This window comes from Galeopterus variegatus, unplaced genomic scaffold (genome assembly GCF_000696425.1).
Source record: "Galeopterus variegatus unplaced genomic scaffold, G_variegatus-3.0.2 Scaffold752, whole genome shotgun sequence".
In the NCBI taxonomy this organism is placed as follows: Eukaryota; Metazoa; Chordata; class Mammalia; order Dermoptera; family Cynocephalidae; genus Galeopterus; species Galeopterus variegatus.
The window spans coordinates 376,275-394,226 of NW_007726863.1; the positions used below are offsets into that span (position 1 = coordinate 376,275).

Genomic DNA, 17,952 nt, shown 5'->3' on the forward strand with positions numbered 1-17,952 from the left:
TTTTTTTTTTTTTTTTTTTTTTTTTTTTAAAGATGACAACAGGTAAGGGGATCTTAACCCTTGACTTGGTGTTGTCAGCACCACGCTCAGCCAGTGAGCGAACCGGCCATCCCTATGTGGGATCCGAACCCAGGGCCTTGGTGTTATTAGCACCGCACTCTACCGAGTGAGCCACGGGCCGGCCCACCGCAGCCCTACTTTGGATCAAGGTAGCCCCCGATGTGCGAAGCAGAGGTGCTTTCTGGGGATGTTTAGGCCTGTCTGGACATTATGAGCCATGGGCCCCACGAATCTTCCTCTGGCAAAGCACCCATGTTTGTGAGGTGGGCAACGCTGGGCAGGCCTGGCTGGTCAGTGAAGAGGATTAAAGAGTAGTTTCCCTGTATACCACCAGGGGGCGCCAGAGGTTGTTCCGCCCTTGACAGGACTCTGCTGGAGACTGCCAGCCAAAGCAGGGCCACATTAAGGGACTGGAGGCCAAGATTCCAGGCTCAAAGTTCTTTATTGATAAGCATCAGTGAACTCCTTGCCCTTTGTGCTCAGCCAGTCCTGCCCACAGATTCCCAGTCTTGGATGGGGAGTTCATCTTTACCTCAGATCATCTGCCTGCTTCTGGCTCTGCCCACAGCTATATCTAATTTGCCACACCACAGGTCAGGGAGGCATGTGGCAGGGGTCAGAAGGGTCATGGCCAGGTCCTTGTCCCCACAGACCACTCTCCATCTAGGAGGTGCTCAGCTTCAGCTGCATGGGCTCTCAGAGGGGGCTCCAATAGCCTGCTGGTTAGACGGAGGAACTGAACTGCTGAGACGTCCAGATTCAGCCTGTCAAATGTTCCTCCACAACAGAGCTGAGCAGCAGCAACTGGCCCTTGCTTCTGTCCTGAGGTTCTCGGGTGGCTAGCAGGAGTGCCAAGGGCAGGAGGTCCTAGACAGTGCCTCATAGGGGATAGAGATGCCAGAGGCTGTGGAAGATGGGTGGGAAGGAGGGATACACCAGAGAGAGAGTGTCAGTTAAGTCCCTTTATCTAATTTCACTAGCCCCAGTTCTTGTCCATGGCAAGTCCTTCAATACTAAATAGATAGTCCCCTGGGCCCTGGGTGTGCCCTTCCCCCACCATTATCTTGTAGAGATAAGAATTATTAAAGCAACCTGTCCTCCCAAGCCAGGCACCCTATAGAACCTTCTTGCCTGCTCAACAGGGACCCCCAAGCCTGCATCCATTTTTCCCTCAGGTCAGGGCAGCCACTACCTGGGCCAGCAGGGTAGGGGTACCTGGAGAAGGCCCTGGTTCCCCTAAAAGCCCTTCAGCCTGTCTCTGACCTGTACTGGAAGCGGGGGTCTCCAGGGTGGGTCTTCAGCACCTGATGCACTTCTGGGGGAGGCTCCAAGCCCATTTGTTCTGCTCGATACCACCGCTGCAGCCGTGTGATCCCTGCCAGGGTGGGAAGAAGACTCTGGGGCCTCATGGGGGGTGGGGAAGAGTCCAGGCTAGAGGTAATGTGTGTGTGGAGTGGTGTGTAGTCTTGGGAGACTCACCTCCCAGGCTCAGGAGACAGTGCCCAAGAGTCAGACAGGCACTTGAGTCTCTTCAGAGACGCATGGAGTGACAGGATTGGCTCAGAGATTAGCTCCATGAGGCCTGAGTGGAGTTCTCACCTGTGCAGGGCCCATACTGCCAGGCCAGATCAAACTGCCTCAGCAGCTCCAGCTCAGCTTCATCCTCGTTGGGGGGCTGGGGCTCCTCCCCTGTAATGACATGCTGCTCCTCAGGCCTGCCCGGGCCTTTGCCCTGCCTCTTGCTCACAGCTGTGCCACCATTCCGGGCCGTCCTCACCACCCCTTCGCCTCTGCCATCCCGCAGCCAAACCTCGTGTGGGAAGTGGAGGACATGCTACATTCCCCTTCCATCTGCCCCACCGCCCACGTCTTCCCAGGTCCCTTCGTGTCCAGTCCTCCTGCCTCCCCCACACCTCAGAGACCTAGCTCTGGTGCCAGCTTCCCCTTGCTGTGCCCAGCGGGCCCCTCCCTCCTCTTCATAACAGGGTAGGAGTCAGTGATGAGCCGCTTCCGGCCCATGGCGGCCACCCAGGCAGGCGGAGAAGGAGGCGACTGCGGGGAAGAGAGACTGGCCAGCGGGTGCGAGAGAGACAGCTGCTGAGAGAGAGAGTGAGAGAGAGATGGGCCAGCAACGGGCAGACGAAACGACCCAGACAAGCCGAGAGGAAGGCACTGCTTCCAGGGATGACGCTGTCGCCCACCCCCGCAAGCACGCAGACATCAAAGACCGGGCCAATGGCAGCCCGCCACTGCGGGGCGGGGCCCCGGCTTGGCCAATGGCGGGGGGCGGGGGCGGGGCCGGGGCAGCTGCTGCAGCTGTGTCCTGGGAGGAGGGGTTAGGCTGGGGTGGGGGTTAGGCTGGGGTGTCAGGGTGCCCCGGACTTCGCCACCTCCTCCTGCCCCCCCATTGGTCCGCAGGGGGTCCCAAGGGACTTACAGCGTGTTGTCCTCAGCCTCTCACTTCCCGTTTTCCCTTCCTAGGCAAATGTTCTTTTCAGCTTCACTAATCCCCGTGGCCAGTTTGTAACTCCCCAGAGCCCAGCTGGAGCCTTCCACTCTGGCCCCTTGGCCCGCCGACCGTTGTAGGGGGCAGGTCTGGAGGTCCGAAGAGAGTGTGGACTAATCCAGCCTCCTTCCTTGCCCCCACCCCACTCCCACCGACCCCAGGAGACCTGGCTGGAGAAGCCCATGGGTTCTTAAAGCTCCTTTCTCATAGTCTGCGCCTGAAGACACTGCCCACTCTTAGTCCAGGCGGGCATTTGCCTTGTCTGCTGTCCTGGGGTCCCATAGCCTGCCCCTGCCTGTCCTCCAGTCAGGAAGATTCCTTACTGAGCAGGGCGCCAGAGAAGGGATCTAGTCCCCATTCACAATGTGTTTGGATCCCCAGTTCATTGGCAAAATCTGCCCTGTCTGTCACAGTAATGTGAGGATGAGCAGAAAATACTATCAATAAACCTAATGCTCGTATCGCACTTACCATGTGCCAACTGCTGTTCTGAGAACTTTCCCACGTATTAACTTAATTGAAACAGATGTAAAAAGGTTTTTGAAAGTAGGAAGTACAGATAAGTTATGATCACTGCTGATAGTCACAGGCATTGTGAGGCTCCAGTAAAACCACAGTTCCTCCTTGCACCCCAAGAACTCACAGGAGTATAGGACACATGGATGACAGTTGTCCATGCAAGGCTATAATTCCTGACAAGCAGAAGAGAGGGACGAGGGCAGGTCAGAAGTTAGTTAGGACCATAAGGATAATTAGCATTGGAAGGCCTCCTGGAGGAGGTGGTCTGCTGTAAACAGTCTCTCAATTCTCCACCCATGACCTTTATCCCTTGGGCTCCTGTCATCGCTGACTCACCCCTAATCCCACCTCCCCCTCACCAGCTTCCTGGCAGCAGGCAAAAGTGCTGGCCAGTGGGAGTCTGGGAACCAGCACAGGGTCCAGCCCAGCTCTAATCACCCTCTAGAGATCCCATCCGGTTCTTCCTTCCAAGGGTGCAAGGGCTGGAGGGTGAGGCAGAGATGCCAGGGCTGATGCCTGCTCAGAGGCCTCTCCTTCCTCCTTTCCCACTGCTCTGGGGTCTGGATGCTCTGCGTTAGGAAGAGAGCTGGGCTCCTGGTATGCATGGGAGCTAGGGGGAAGAATGCTGTGGAGAGCTGACTACCACAGGGGAGGAGAAGCAGGCCACGTCCTCAGGGGCCACCTCCTGTCTGGTTCTCCCCGTCTGCTTCCTTGAGGAGGGCCCAGTGGAGGAGGGAGCTTGTGGGTGCGTTGCACAGAGCTGGAGGGCCCTTCCCTGCTTTACTCTTTGGCTTGGTCTAATCTCCCATCTGCCTGGTGGACTGAGTGGGGCCCACAATCAGGGAGACAGGGGCCCTACTGAATTAGGGAGGGAGGCAGGGAGGCCCTCTCCATCAGAGCTGGGAAGGGCTTAGGTGTTGAGTCCAGTCAGGCGTGAGCACTCTGGAGGGACGGCACGCAGGCTCCGTGGGATGACCAGGCCCTCCCCAGAGGACCTTAGCAAGGGGATCCTGGGCTGTTCCCTGAGGTGTGTGGCACCCACCTCCTGAGTCCACAAAGCCCCGAGGGAGTAGGGAGCCATGGGTGGGGCAGACCCCTTTTCATTCCTGGTCCCTCCCACCCCTGAAAGCTGATAGCCGTGGGGCCCTGCCACCGCCCAGGGAGCGTGAAATGGGGTGTGCCGCTGGGCGGCCACAGCGGCTCCTACTGCCGCCTGGGCCTATTCCCTTCTCTCCTCTGGCAGCCTCTGGCACCCTGACCTGCTCTGTGAACACTGTCTGGGCCGTGCTTTCCAGCTGCCCCCAGCTCTGCCTGGCCCAGGACTTCTTAGTCTCTCCCACCCAACCTGGAAGATGTCTCCCTTGGGCTTCAGCCCCACCCCCACTCCAGGGCCCAAGAAAATCAGAGGGGTCAGCTCAAGCACAGGCACCCTAGGACTGGGAGTCTGGCCTGGAGTTGGAACTCTCTGCAGGCAGCATTGCCCCCCTGTGCCGGTCAGCGGTGGGATCAAGCCCCAGGGAGGAGTTGGCATCCAAGGATTTTGGAGCCATCCCTGTCCAAAGGCATGCTTCCCTGACTCAGCATCTGGACTGCTAAGGTGTGCTGGCAACTAGACTGGACCTTGGCCTGCCATCCACGGGTCTTTTCCTCCTTGACTCCCCAACCCTCTTCACTTCCTGTCACCTTGCCTAGAATCCCTTCCCCTACTCAGGCAGCCTCCTGTGCCCATTCCCAAAACTGTTGTCCAGGAGTCTGTCACAGTTCAGGCTTCAGGCTGCAGGGCCAGGCCAGAGGTCTGAGTTGGGGACTAAGTTCTCTCTGTCTTAGGAAATGTCCTGAAACCCAGGCATGGGTTCTTTGTGTCAGCCCTGACACCCAGAGGCTGGTGATGGCATTAGCAGGGTGACATTTGCACCTTGGCCTGGGAACACTCCCAAAGCCAAAGTCCCGGGGAGCTCAGAACAAAAAAGAACTGAAACAGGAGCCCAGCACCTTCATGAAGGCTGAGGCCCACCACTGACTGCTTCAAGGGGAAGGAGGATTAGGCCTGGCTTAGCTCAGACAATGTGGCAGAATGGGGGGCCTCAGCACTGTGCCTGTGCCCTATGAGCCCCTTCTCCTCCAGTTCATGATGGAGCTTGTGGGGAGAGCAGACAGAGCTGGGAAGGAGGGAGGGGAGCAGCTTCCTGGGGCCCAGTGGGCTGTGGGGTATCCAGCTCTCCTTCCCTCTCCCCAGCACCCCCCTTCCTCAAGCCCTTGGGCCCTGCCACCCACCCTGAGCTGAAAATCGGGCTATCTCAGGAGATTTGGGGCAGCCAGACTAACACTCTTTGGCCCCCAACATACTCACACACCCTGGGCTGCATTCCTCACCCTGTGGGCCAAAATACTTCCAGGCAGCTCCTCCTAGTCCCTCACTACCCTCCCAAACACCCCCTCCTCTCCCTGGTCCAGGTTCTCTGGCCTAGTGGTTGTAAGGAGCAGGAACCTGGGGGAAGGGAAAGGTTCCCCTGAGTGTCTGGTGTTTTCTGCCACTGATGTCTCTTCTTCCCTGACCCCGCCATCCTCTGCACCTCCACTGGTCACCTCCCCTTTCACCTTAGCCATCCTGGCTGGAGAAGTTCTGGGGAGATTTGAACAGGGGCTCTTCTGGCCATTCCTCACCTTGGCCACCAGGTGTCAGACTTTGTTCAGCTGGGAGGATGGTTCTGTTAACCATTTCTACCCTATCAGCCAGGCCCTGGAGATCAGGGCAAGTTGTGGGGGTGGGAAGGACACTAGAGGTGTCCTCTGAATTAGTGAGGCCAAAGGATCCTGAAGACTGAGACTGGGGAAAGGACCGGAACTCTGGCTCTAAAGCTTTTTCACAGTTATTCCCTTGCTCCCTCCCCCTCCACCCCCCCCAGCAAGGGCTTTGTCCCCTGCTGGGAAATTCAGGAACCAGGCTGAGTCAGGGAGCTTAAGAATTGAAGGGACAAAGGCAGAAACAGTTGTAACTCTAGAGAAGAAGGAGGAGCTGAGAGGAACCTGCTTATCAGAGCGTTCAGCCAGGCCTGAATCATTGTCCCTTGCCCTCTAGGTTAAGGGGAACAGAGGGCCTCCCTTTGCCCTTCCCCATTTGGGGTGGCTGTGGCAAGTGGGTGATCGTGTGTGTGTGTGTGTGTGTGTGTGTGTGTGTGTGTGCGCGCGCGTGCGCGCGCAAGATGAGTGCTTGAATGAGTCTCCTCACATAATGAAGTTGCCTCCTCCCCCAAATGACAGTTCTCCATCCTGTGCTCATTCTCTCACACAAAGGTATAAATTTCCAGGCATCCAAGGTGACAACAAGATTGCTAACCTACGCATGCTCTCCGGCGACGAGAGGGAGGATGGCCTTCGCTCCCTCCGTCCTACTCTCCCTGCCTTCCTGAGGACATAAGGACTTCTAGAGATAGTGCCCCCCCATGACTCTGCAGGGACCCAGGCATTCTAGGTTCTTATGTTGGCCTGTGGATACCTGGGCCCCTAACTCTAAGGCCATGCTTAAGAGGTGGAACCTAGATAAGCAGTGAAAATTCATCAAGTTCTTGAAGTAGCTATGGCTAGAGAACCAATGACAAACTCACTCACAGAAAACACTGTTGACCTATCATTTACAGGAGCGACCCGTCCTGTGGTGCTGGCGTTTCACAAGAGGCACAGTGCCAAAACCCAAAGGAGGGGCTCGCATCCCTGCTACCGTCATCAGGAACTATTTGGGGGAGGGTTCAGGAACTCAGACTCTGAAAATACCTTTTCAGACTGTGTGCCCCCCATGGGAGCTCTCTGCATCCTCACAGGAGTGAACTCCAGTGCTCCCCATTTGGGATGCTACTTCAGGCCCATTTGCTTCTCCCAGTCCATTTCCCTCCTCTGTTTCCCTCCGCTGACCACCCTGCCCTCAAATGCCACTCAACAATACAGCTTCTAGCACCTGAGAGTCCCTCCGTTGCCCCCTGATTCTTGGCCATTCCTGCCTTGCAAGTCCTCAGCCTTGGAAAATGCCCTCTGGCCATCTCTGGCTTGCTGGGGAATGTCACAATCCGTGCTGAATGATATCCCTGCTGATATCACTGGGCTCCACGTGGCTGCCCAGCAGCCCTTCTGATTTTCCTCTGGCTGTCCCTTCATTCCATCCCAGACCTTTCCATTGTTCTTCAGCCACCATTTCCTCACTCAGCAACATGTTTACATCTCTTCTGTTTAAAAACCAACACAACAGCACAAACAAACCTTTCTTGGTCTTGCCAATTCCTCTACACAATCCCTTTACCATCAAACTCTGAGGGAATATATGTACCGTTTCTACTGTCTCCCCACCAGATCCTTCTTTACTAACAGTTTGTTATCTGTGTCTCACCTGCTCCTTCAAAGGTCACCGTGACTTCCTGATTCCCAACGCCAATAGAATTTTCTCCACATTCTTCTGTCTATTCCTCTGGAGCATCTGAGACTGTTGATCAGCTGCCTCCTTCAAATTCTTTTTTCTCAACTTCTAAAACACTATTGTCTTGACACTCTTTAAACCAGTTTAAATCAAATTATTGAGTACTTTACTGTGCCAGGCCTTTTGCTACAATGCTGTAGGGGATTGGCCAGTTAGCACAGTTGGTAGGGTGTGGTGTTACAACACCAAGGTCAAGGGTTTGGATCCCTGTACTGGCCAGCTGCAAAAAATAAAATAAAATGCTGTAGGGTTACAAAGATCTATAAATCACGGAGCCTGGCCTCAAGCTGCTATCCGCTTGAAAAAAAGAGACAAACACACTTTATTAAGTCTTATCCTGCACCATCTCCATCTGTCTAAATTCTGCCCATCCTCCAAGAATGGTGTTAAATCCTACTTCGTGCATTTATGCAAAAGGTGGCTGTTGAGCACTTGCTGTGTGCTAGGCACTGGAAATACAGTAGTGACTTCACACACCATTTCCTCACCTCTAGGGCTCACAGGCTAGAGTGCCTGCACCCAACTAGATGCAGTCACGCCTTACTTGACTTCCATAGTATTTTTCCTGGGTCTGTCTTTCTGCATGTAATCAAATTCTGCTTTGAATTCTACCATTTGTGAGGAGGGGTTCCTATTCCCTTTTCTAGATTGTTTTGTTCAACAAACTAATTGAATACCTTCTTTAGGTTGGGTTCTAGGATAGAGAAAAGAGGAAAACTCAGAATCTGCCCTAAGAAATTCACAGTATAGTATTGTGCGAGTTTTGTGATCATGGGACCTACACCTTACTTATCTCTGTATGCCTTATAGCCTCTTGCGTAGTGCTGTGCACATCACAGGGCCTGACTCATTCTGCCTGTGCATGGAGACAGCCCAGATACCCTCTCCTTTCTATCTTGTTAGGCGAGGAGCAGGGCCTGCAGGTGCCCCTGGCCATGCCTGGGCAGATGTCTCGGCCTGAAGAGCATGGACCCCTCAGGGTTGGGCATGTTCCCTCCAGCTTGGGCCAGGTGACTCAGGGACATTCAGCAAAGCCTAGCTCACCCCACCCACACACAAGTCCAATAGCTCCTGTACACTCTGACCCCTCCCTTTTCTAGTGGCTCATGCCCTTGCTGGTACCTCCTAGTCTACATGGCACATGTATGCTTTTGTCCCTCATTACTTCAGGTAAGCTGACCTTTTCTTCCCAAGTAGACTGAAAGCTCCATAAGGGCAGGAGCCGGGTTAGATCTTAGACTTCTTTTGGCTTTCCTACAACAGTTAGCACAGTGATGGGCAGGTAATTAGGTCTTCAAAATATTTAACTGATTGACAAGTCATTTATTACTTCCTTAGCTTAAGACATTGTCTCTAAAAAAGCCCTTGTAAAATACCCATGTATTACCTGGGATCAGTTAACCTATTAATTTACCCAGTGGTTCTTAACTTAAGTGTCATGATATGCTGATATATCCCAAATAATCTGTAATTATTGTAATTGCTGTTGCTGTAGCCATGCATCTTAGCTTTATTGTTTCTGTTATCCTTTCCCACAATCTTAAAAGGATATTTAGTTATTCCCATTTTACAGATGGGAAACTGGAGATTAGGAAGCTTTAATTTGTCTAAGGTCATTCAGCTAGTAGGTCATGAAGCTGGGGGTTGATATGTTGTCTTACTTTGGAGAGAAAGGAAGTCACAGCTGAGAATTCTGACTTGGCCACAGTCTGTTGCCCTCCCTAGGAGAGGAAGGGAATGGAGGTGAGGGTCACTGCTCCTAGCACCCCAGCAGGCAGTCACAGGTGTGGGCCCTAGGGAAGCTGGACCTGAATGCCCAGGTGCCAACAGCTTGGGGGAGAGCATGAGAGGGGCAGGTGAACAGCTTTACTCACCATGTGGAGGGTGGGCTAGAGGGAAGAAATTCAAGGCAGGGATACAGACCTATGAGACCATTAGAGCAATCCAGAGAGGTGAGGATGACTAGGCAATGGCAGGCAGAAGGAAAGCCAGCGACAGACAAACTACTTGGGAGGACTGAGGGATCACATGGTTGGTGGTGAGAGCAGGAGCAGACAAGTCCAAGGTGTGCACGTCACCCCAGTGCACGCAGGGTGGGGAGCCTCTTCCCCCAGCTCTGTGCATCTCTACCCAGACTGTGGTGGGAGGGTGGGAACTGGGGGTGGGCAAAGATCAGGACAGCCAGCAATGAACACCAGTTCTGGGGCAAGCATTTTATTTGTTAATACAAGAATAGAAATTCTGCAATAAATATCATCTAATAAATAACATCTTCAAATAAATAAATATTAATACAACAAACTTAGAATCATGAGTGGGTGGGGCTGGGGGGCAGGGCCTGGGGGAGCTGCCACCCCACACCCCAAAATGCTACTGTAATGTAAACTTTCAGGAAATCCTGTGGCTGTGGCTATGGTTGCCCTCCCCAGCCTGAGCAACCCACAGATACACTGGGAAAGGGGGTGGAGAGGAGGCATCATGATGCCGGGTGGTGCCAGGTGGTGCCAGATCATGCTGGCAAGAAGATTTGGGGCAAGGTCCTGATGCACGGCTTTTGTTTGCCGCCCTGTGCCACCAACAGCCTTGGTGAATCCTGGGTCCAGTCTATCCCTGCCCCTCTGCTTTCAGTATTATATTATCTCTTCTAGTTTATAGGCCATCTCTAATGCAGACCCCACCCCTTCCATTTTTAATCCCATCTGTTATCTAGACCCTCCACCATGTTTGTTTCCTGAATTGGATGTGTAGAGTTATTTGGGGATGGGAGAGCAACACCCATCCAAGGAGAGTGGGGCAGCCAAAGGGCTTCACCCCAGAAAGGCACATGCTGTGGTGGCCCCCCACCCCTGTCCTCCAGGTGTGCTTCCTGGAAGTGCCACTTGAGGGGGGGGTGGTTACTGGCGAGTGGAGAGTCAGAGACTGTGACAGCCTTTGCACCAACCTGAACCGCTTCGGACTCTCTTGAGTATTACTTCCTGTGGAAACAGGACAGGGCCTATTGCACCTCTTCCCCAGACCTGTAAGACTTTGGGAGTTGGGGAGGGGACAGGGTTTATCTCATCGCATCCCCATCCAAGCCCAGGGGAGGGCCAGAAGCTCATGGCTTCTGTCTCCTGGCTCAACGAGTGTTGGCATATGGGTTTCTCCTTCCCAAAGTAGGTCAGGGTTTGAAAGAGGAAGGAAGAGGAGGTGGTAAAGGTCAGAGATCAGAAGCCATGGGCCTCCAGGTGCAGGGTGACCGCAGCTGCCGGAGGCTGCATCTTCTTCTTGAGCCGGTTGAAGTCCTTGGCTGAGCGCCACAGCCAGGTCTGCAGCTCCTTCAGCAGCCAGAAGTCATCCATCTTCTGGAGGAAGTCACTGTGGGCAGGGCCAGGGGCCCAGGTGGGCTCAGTCCCAGGCAGAGGTTGGGGCAGTGGGTAGCCGAGAGCTGCCATGACACCCGCAATACTGCCCAGCAGGCCCTGGAGGCTGGTGCAGAAGTGGGCTAGGCTGCGGCGCAGCTCGGCTGTGGCAGCCTGACGATTGAGGCCACGCAAGTAACACAGAAGGTGGCTGTAGGCCTCGTAGTTCTGGGTTAGCCGCAGTTTGTCATTGAGGCTTCGCCACACTTCCAAGTTGACAGTGGCCCTGGGCAGAGTCTCTGCTCCCAGCCGAGGTGGATTGAAGTCAGGCTCATTGAAAGGGGGCCCCAAGTAGTTCAGCTGTGAAAAGGAGAGGGCAATGGAAAGGAGGAGGGCAGAGTGGCCAGTTGCCACTGAGGAGATACCTGCCCCCAAAACTTCTATTTATTGTGTCCCCTGACGCTGGCTCTGTCTCCATACTAGCCATCTCAAGTTCACAGGCCTCCCCTTTGTCTCTCCAACAAGGATGTCATGTGCGTGAAGGTGACAGTTGAAGCAATGGGGGTGACAAGCTCGTCTATGGAGAGGTGTAGAAAGAGAAAACCACGCAGGAGCCACTTGGAAGGACGCGCTGGAAGGTTGGCTGGCAGGTACGCGTTGGGAGAGCACCCACCATGGGGGCAGGGCAGAGAGGAAGAGGAGCCTGAGGAGCCAGGAGCGAGGCGGAGAGGTGGAAGGTGGACCAGGAGAGTGCAGAGGCCAAGGAAGAGGAGCTCAAGAAGGCAGCAGTGCTCACAGTGTGGCTGCAAAACAGAGAGCGAGGAGAATGAGCCTAGGAGGTACTGGTGGGTTTGGCAAGAAGGACGTGCATGGCGACCTTGGAGAGAACCACTGCAGTGGCCTGGAAGCCAGATTGCAGGGGGTTAAGGAGTGAGTGGGTGGAGAGGAAGTGGAGGCAGAGGGTGTAGACCACTCCTTCGAGAAATTTGGCAGGGAAAGCCAGGAGAGAAAAAGGGTCGGGAACAAGAGGGGGTAGCAGAGTCAAGCTAAGGTTTTCTGCTCGGGGAAAGTAGAAAGAAAGTGGGTGTCGAAAGGCAGAGGGACCCATTGGCATCAGAGCTCCATTTGCTTCTTTGACATGCCCAGTCTCACCATCTGCAGGGATAGGGGACAGAAGGTACTCACACCCCAATGGAGGGTTCGGCTGATAGGAGCAGGGTTGTAGAAGGAAGGAGCTGAGGCAGTCCCAGGAGTGGGGCAGAAGGAAGGATATGGAAGACAGTACAGTATACGGAAGAGGGCAAAGCCCTTGCCAACCCTCAGGGGAGCGGCCTGGGGCCCAGGGAAAGGGATGAGGGAGATGTGTAACTGGGAGAGGAAGAAAGAAGAGAGGGGCGAGGCCTGGGATAGGCAAGGGCCCAGGGGGAGGTTCACACGCTGACAAGCACAGAGACAAACTAATTTCCTCGGTGTATCCTGGGGCTGGAGCCAGCTCCCCCGCCACCTCCTCCCTTTCCTTTCCCTGGCTCCAGAGTAGGGTCTGGGATGTGGAAGAGGAACACGGGAAGAGGGGGCCGGTTCCCCATGGTCCTCGGCTCCTCTGACTCTCCTTTCTTCTCTCCAGGGCTTTCTGAACACCTCTGGACTGCCCCAAAATACTTACAGCACAGCCTCCATCCACACCCTGAACCCCCTGCCACCACTGCCCTGGGTTCCTTGCAGCCCCCTTCCCCCAAGACCCCCCTAGGAGGCCCAGCCAGGATGGGAGAGGCAGACAGAGGGAGGCCCATGGGTCCAGAGCAGCAGGGCCCCAGGTCTGGGGGCAGAGTCGAGCTGGAACACAGGCATGGGAGGTGGGGCCCCCCTCCATCCCCACCCAACCCCGCCCGTACAAGAGACACCACAACACGGTGTAAACAGAGGAGACTTCCCCGGCCCCCAGGGGGAGGCGGGTGGCTGGGCTGGCAGCCAGTGGGGCAATGGGCCAAGGCGGGTGCGAGGCCTGCCCACATGCCTAGTCCTGGGGCCAGGGATGGAGGGGGGCACCTCAGAGGGAAGGGCAAGGAGATAGGCCAGACAGGGAGGCTGCTTGGAGCCAAAACGCCCCTCCCCATAACCCCATCATTCACCAGAACCCCTCCACCATTGTCTGCCTCTTGCCCCAACTCTCAGACTGATAAGCTGGATACTCACATAGGTCCCCGCCAAGCTGCGGAGTTGGTGCTCCAGGTAGCGGGTGAGGTCATAGGTTTTCTGGATGGAGGGGCCAGGCCCTGGGTCCCCCGTGCGATTGAGAGCTGGCACTGCAGGGATGTGCCAGAGCACCGTGCACAGGCAAGCTAGCATCCCCCACGAGTCCCCTGTGGACAGGATGGGCAAGAAGCATGAGGGGGGCCCAGGCCCAGGCAGGGAAGCAGCTGGCAGCCCCTCAGGTGTCTGTCCCCACCTTGGGCTGGGAGAGGGGGTGAGGGTGGGACACCAGATGGGCGGCAGAGGGGGGGTATGGAGGAGGGGAAGCATGTCTGGCCCGAGAGAGAGAGAGAGAGAGAGAGAGAGAGAGAGAGAGAGAGAGAGAGAGAGGAGAGGGGGCGTGCGTGTGTGTGTGTGTGTGTGTGTGTGTGTGTCTATCAGTAGGTATTTGAGAGTATATCTGTGTGTCAGCTGAGAAAGTCTTTGGCCTGTGTCATGGTGTATGTGCCAGTGTGTGTGTGTGTGTGTGTGTGTGTGTGTGTGTGTGTGTGTGTGTGTGTGTGTACACAGAGGGATGGGGCCAGGTCTAGGGACGGAGAGTTAGTATGCTTGGGTTCCTGTTGTACACCAGCCTCCTCTCCCAGTCTCCCAGTCCCACTGCAGCTTGAGGGGAGCCAAGGATTGGGAAACTGCATGTCACAGCTGGCAAACTGAGAGCAGCCAGCCCTAAGGTGGGCGCAGGAGAGAGCCTGCAGCCAAGAATGGAGGTGGCCATAGGAGGCAAGGTGTAGGGTCAGGCTGAAGGATGCAGGGCTGGCTGATGGAGTCAGCTGTGGGTATATTATAGGATATGACTCCTGGGTATGAGAAGTGTAGGGCAGGGTTAGACTGAAGGAGATTTAGCATTCACTGTCTTGGATTGGTGGCAGTGTGGAGGTTCACCCCATTCTTATCTAGGGTATGGGATAAAGAAAAGTTTGACTTCGGTGAGGCCCTCCCATCAGCCTGCCCTTGAGGGGGAGGAGGCGACAGAAAGGGGAGAGCTATGCATTTGTCAGCTGTTGGCACTGGAGAGTTTGGACATCCCAGGATGCTAGGGGTTGATGCTGTGAAGAGGGACATAGGTAGCTGTCCTTTTCCGGGCTTTTCCAGGCTTTTAGGTGAGGTCCCAGGTCAGGATTCAGTGAACATTTGGGAGGGGTAAAGACAATTAGGGTTAGGATTGAGTAGGGATGTAATTGGTATTGGGCTAGGTTAGGTTTAAGAACTGTGTTCCTTTTCAAGTTCAGATTAGTTTAGATTTGGGATTTGCTTGATTGAGTGTGGTTGAGATTTGAGTCCAGCAGGGGGATGTGGTTAGGTTTGGGCAGGCAGAGATTTAGCTGGGGCTAAGATTTGTGAATTTGTTGATTTAGATGTCAGACGGGGCGATGCTTGGCATGTCACTAAGAGTAGGGCTAGCTTAGGTTTTTTAAGTTTAAATAGGTGTGAGGTCGCGAGTCGTTTCTTTCCTCTAGTTTGTATTTCATACTTTCAAATTTTTCTGTAATGACATATGTTGCTTTGACAGTTAGAAATAAGTTGGAGAGGTTTAACAATTTGACTGTATTTAGAATTAGGATAGGGTTTGGAGTTAATAAAGAATAAAGACCTATCAGTTAGAGCGTGGTGTTATAACACCAAGGTCAAGGGTTCAGATCCTTGTACCAGCCAGGTGCCAAAAAAAAAAAAAAAAAGAAAGAAATCAAGAATGAAGACTAGGTTAGGTTTAGAGTTAGTCACAATGCTGGGTCAGGGTTTTAGAGAGTCTTACAAACTAGCAAGGGTTCAGGATTCAAACTGTTTATATAAAATGTCTCTTATAGAGTACAGGGGTCAGGTGGGGACTTTTGCCATAGCCCAACTGGTCAGTTTTGACTCATTCAGGTGCTTGACTGGCTGGCCTTACTGATGGAGCTTGGGAGTGCGGGTGCCAGCAGACACAGGGACCCTGCTCTTTTGGGTAAAGGGTTCTTGGTTTGGGAGGGGGGGAGTTGCGCGTGCACATGTGCACATGTGTTCTAGGACAGAGAGCAGGGTCAGGCACTTAACTGCTCCCTGGGGAAACATGCTCCCCTTTTCGTCTTCCCCATCTGCAGCCTGTGGCTTCCCCCTCAAATGCTCCTTTCTCTCATGCTTCCCTTCCGTTCCTAGCTCTGCCTCTCAGAGTTCCTTTCTATCCCTGTTCTTCACATCCCAAGACAACTCCAGGCCCTTCTCCTCTGCAGGAAGCCTTGGGCTATCCTCAGCCTGGGGATCTGGCTGAGTCACCTCCACCCTCCTATGGGTACCAGGTGGGGTTAGTTTTGGAGACTGGAGACCTGCTGAGACAGGCAGTGGCCCTTCCAGCCTTGAGGTAGCCTTCAGAATTGAATTGGCCTCGCTGAAAGTGAATGGCAATGACAAGGGTCCCAGCTGAAGCAGGAATTGGGGGTTGGGCTTGCCTCTTTACCCCCCTGCCTTGAGCAGCCCTGTTAGCCAGAGTTCTGGGACTGCACTCTGTCCCATGCAGGAGTGTGGTCAGGAACCCAGCTCTGGGCCTTGTTTCCCCCCTCCCCTTCTAGGCCCTGCGGGACATCCCTGGGGGGGACCAGCTCCCTACACAAGGACAGCAGGGAGAGGAGCCTTTGGATAAACAAGAGCTAAGTCATCTGGGCAGAAAAACGGCTCATGAAATTAACCAGACAAGTCCGGTGTTTCCAGGAATATTTCAGTTCTGAGGTAACTGTGTCATTGCAGGCTGGGGGGGTGAGGGGGGCAAGGGAGAGAGCAGAAGGCTCTGACTGACCAGCCCATGGAGAGAAGCAGAAAGAGGGAAGGCGTCTCAGGAGCTCAAAGGGAGAAGAAGCTAGGAGGGGAGAAAGGGAGGTAAAAGAACAGGGCTCTGCCCTCTCCTGTGGCAGCTCCCACTCTGGGCATGATGTGCCCATATCTCAGGCAGCAAAACTGCCTGGGGCAGAGAACACCTGTGGTTTCCTCATTAGTCCAAAACCCAGGCAGCCCTTAGCTCACTGCGTCCCTAAGAGGGAATATGCGGTGGGCGTCCTGGAGCCCTCGTCCATCCTCTCCTCCAGGTTCACGCCGTGCAGGTGGACCCTGGCCCATTGGGGGCTGTGTCCTGTACCCCTTCCCCCAGTCCTGGCCCCCAGCCCAGCCCCCGCCTCAGCTCTGCCTCTGGCTGCTGCCCACTGATTGTTTACATCCCGTCTCCTCCTTGTGTTTATAAATCCGGCTGAGCACGTGAGGAGCTAATGAGTGCAGCTCACGTTTCCTGCTGCAGCCCCCCACCCCCATCCTGGCCCCCGGGGCCAGCCCCTAATTCTATCCAGATCCCTGGGCCCTGGGAATCAAGGCCCCTTCATGAACACACTCACACACACACATACACACACACTCTCACACTCTTAGCCCACGCAAGGGCATGACACGGCTGCACGGGCAGGCACACACGTGTACACTTCGTTAGCCAACTGCCCCTCAGCCCCTGGCCTGTATTCCCCATGCTGACCTCACTCAGTGAAGGTGGGGACTCAGCAGTGCAGATGTGCCAGGGTGGTTAGGCTGGTGAAGACCAGCCAGCGGGAGACTCCGCACCTGAGACTGGTGGCTAAGAGCTGTAAGCCCTAAATGTTGGAGCCAGGGAGGCATTGCAGAGCTCCAGAGCTGGGGCATGATGGCAGCAAGCTGGGCTAAATATAGAAGCCAGAAGGAAAGGCCCTGCCCTCAGGCTGGGACCAGGATCAGCATCTGAGTGACCTTGGAGGGGTCTGTTGAATGGAATTGGGGGGATGGAATGGTTTAGGGGGTGGTATGTACAACGTGGTGTGAGATCCAGCAGGTGTTATGGTAGGAAACCACCCTAGGGGTGCCTCCTGACCTGTCTTCCCAGGGAAGGGCCCATAGAAACCCATCTTTCCTCCATCCTCTCGGCTGGCTGCCCTCCCCTCTCTTCCTTCTCTTCCTTCTGCCCTCTCCTTGGTTCCCTTTCCCCCAGGCCTCTGAGAAGTAGCTTGGTGAGCCGAGACACATGGGCCTGGAAGACCTAGCTTTGCCACTAGCTCATCTGGTGATGTGGGCTTGCGTAAGGAGGCTGCACTATGCATGCTATAGTTCCTCCCAGCTGAGACACTTGGGGCTCCATCTCTGCCATCCTCCTCAGCATCCGCCTCCCTGCCCTTCTCATCCAGCCTAAATGGCAGAAAAAGAAACTCAGGTCCAGCGAAAGAAGCAGAGGGCAGGTCAGCCCCGCTCCCTTGTGAAGTCGGAAACTGAGACAGGAGTTGGGCTTTGGTTGGAATGAGAAGGTTCCTGATTGTGCCACAAGAGGGCCCTGGGTGTGTGTGCTCAGGGAGAGCAGGGTGAAGGCGGGGGAGGGGGCTGAGCAGCCAGCGAAAGCGAGGCAGGGGGAAGAAGTGAAGGGAAGTTAGTCCAGGCAAGTGTGTGGGTGAGCTGCAAAGGGTGGTGTTCTCAAGAGTGTGCAAGAGGGTGTGGGCGGAGCCGGCAGAGAGTGGGCAGGAGCCACGGAGTGAATAGGCAGGTGGGATTGTGGGGAGGAATGTGAAGTGTCAGTAGTCGAGTAGCTGGTGTGTAGGGGGTGCTGTGCAGAAGTGTGAACGGGACAGAGTGTGGGTGTGTGTGTGGAAGGGAGAGGGAGCCATTACACCCGTCAGGAGTGGACACTTCTGTGGCTGCTGGGTGACAGTTGCTACCATCTCTGCCTGTTCCTCCCCTGGTTGAGTGTGTGGCTCCAGGGCAGCTAGTGTGTCTGAGCTGGGGGCCGGGGGGGGGGGGGGGGTGGGGGGGTGGGGGGGGGGGGGGGGGGGGGGGGGGGG

At 55.0% G+C, this 17,952-nt stretch overlaps 2 protein-coding genes and 1 long non-coding RNA gene across 3 annotated transcripts in view; 1 reads left to right on the forward strand and 2 right to left on the reverse strand.

Moving 5' to 3' along the window:
• The window catches only part of LOC103589978, a 49,954-nt gene that overhangs the window by 29,437 nt on the left and 2,565 nt on the right, over window positions 1–17,952 (forward strand). The window contains exon 3 of the long non-coding RNA XR_550430.1: window positions 11,417–11,541. This is a non-coding gene — a long non-coding RNA (uncharacterized LOC103589978). The remainder of the gene's footprint in view (window positions 1–11,416; window positions 11,542–17,952) is intronic.
• Window positions 484–2,278, reverse strand: POLD4 (polymerase (DNA-directed), delta 4, accessory subunit). Its single transcript, XM_008572083.1, has 4 exons — window positions 1,983–2,278; window positions 1,660–1,749; window positions 1,324–1,435; window positions 484–964 (listed from the first exon to the last, which is right to left on the reverse strand). Exons 1-4 carry the CDS (start codon window positions 2,077–2,079, stop codon window positions 940–942), a joined length of 324 nt encoding a protein of 107 aa, XP_008570305.1. The 5' UTR covers window positions 2,080–2,278; the 3' UTR covers window positions 484–939.
• CLCF1 (cardiotrophin-like cytokine factor 1) lies at window positions 10,537–13,249 on the reverse strand. Its single transcript, XM_008572082.1, has 2 exons — window positions 13,085–13,249; window positions 10,537–11,251 (listed from the first exon to the last, which is right to left on the reverse strand). Exons 1-2 carry the CDS (start codon window positions 13,235–13,237, stop codon window positions 10,757–10,759), a joined length of 648 nt encoding a protein of 215 aa, XP_008570304.1. The 5' UTR covers window positions 13,238–13,249; the 3' UTR covers window positions 10,537–10,756.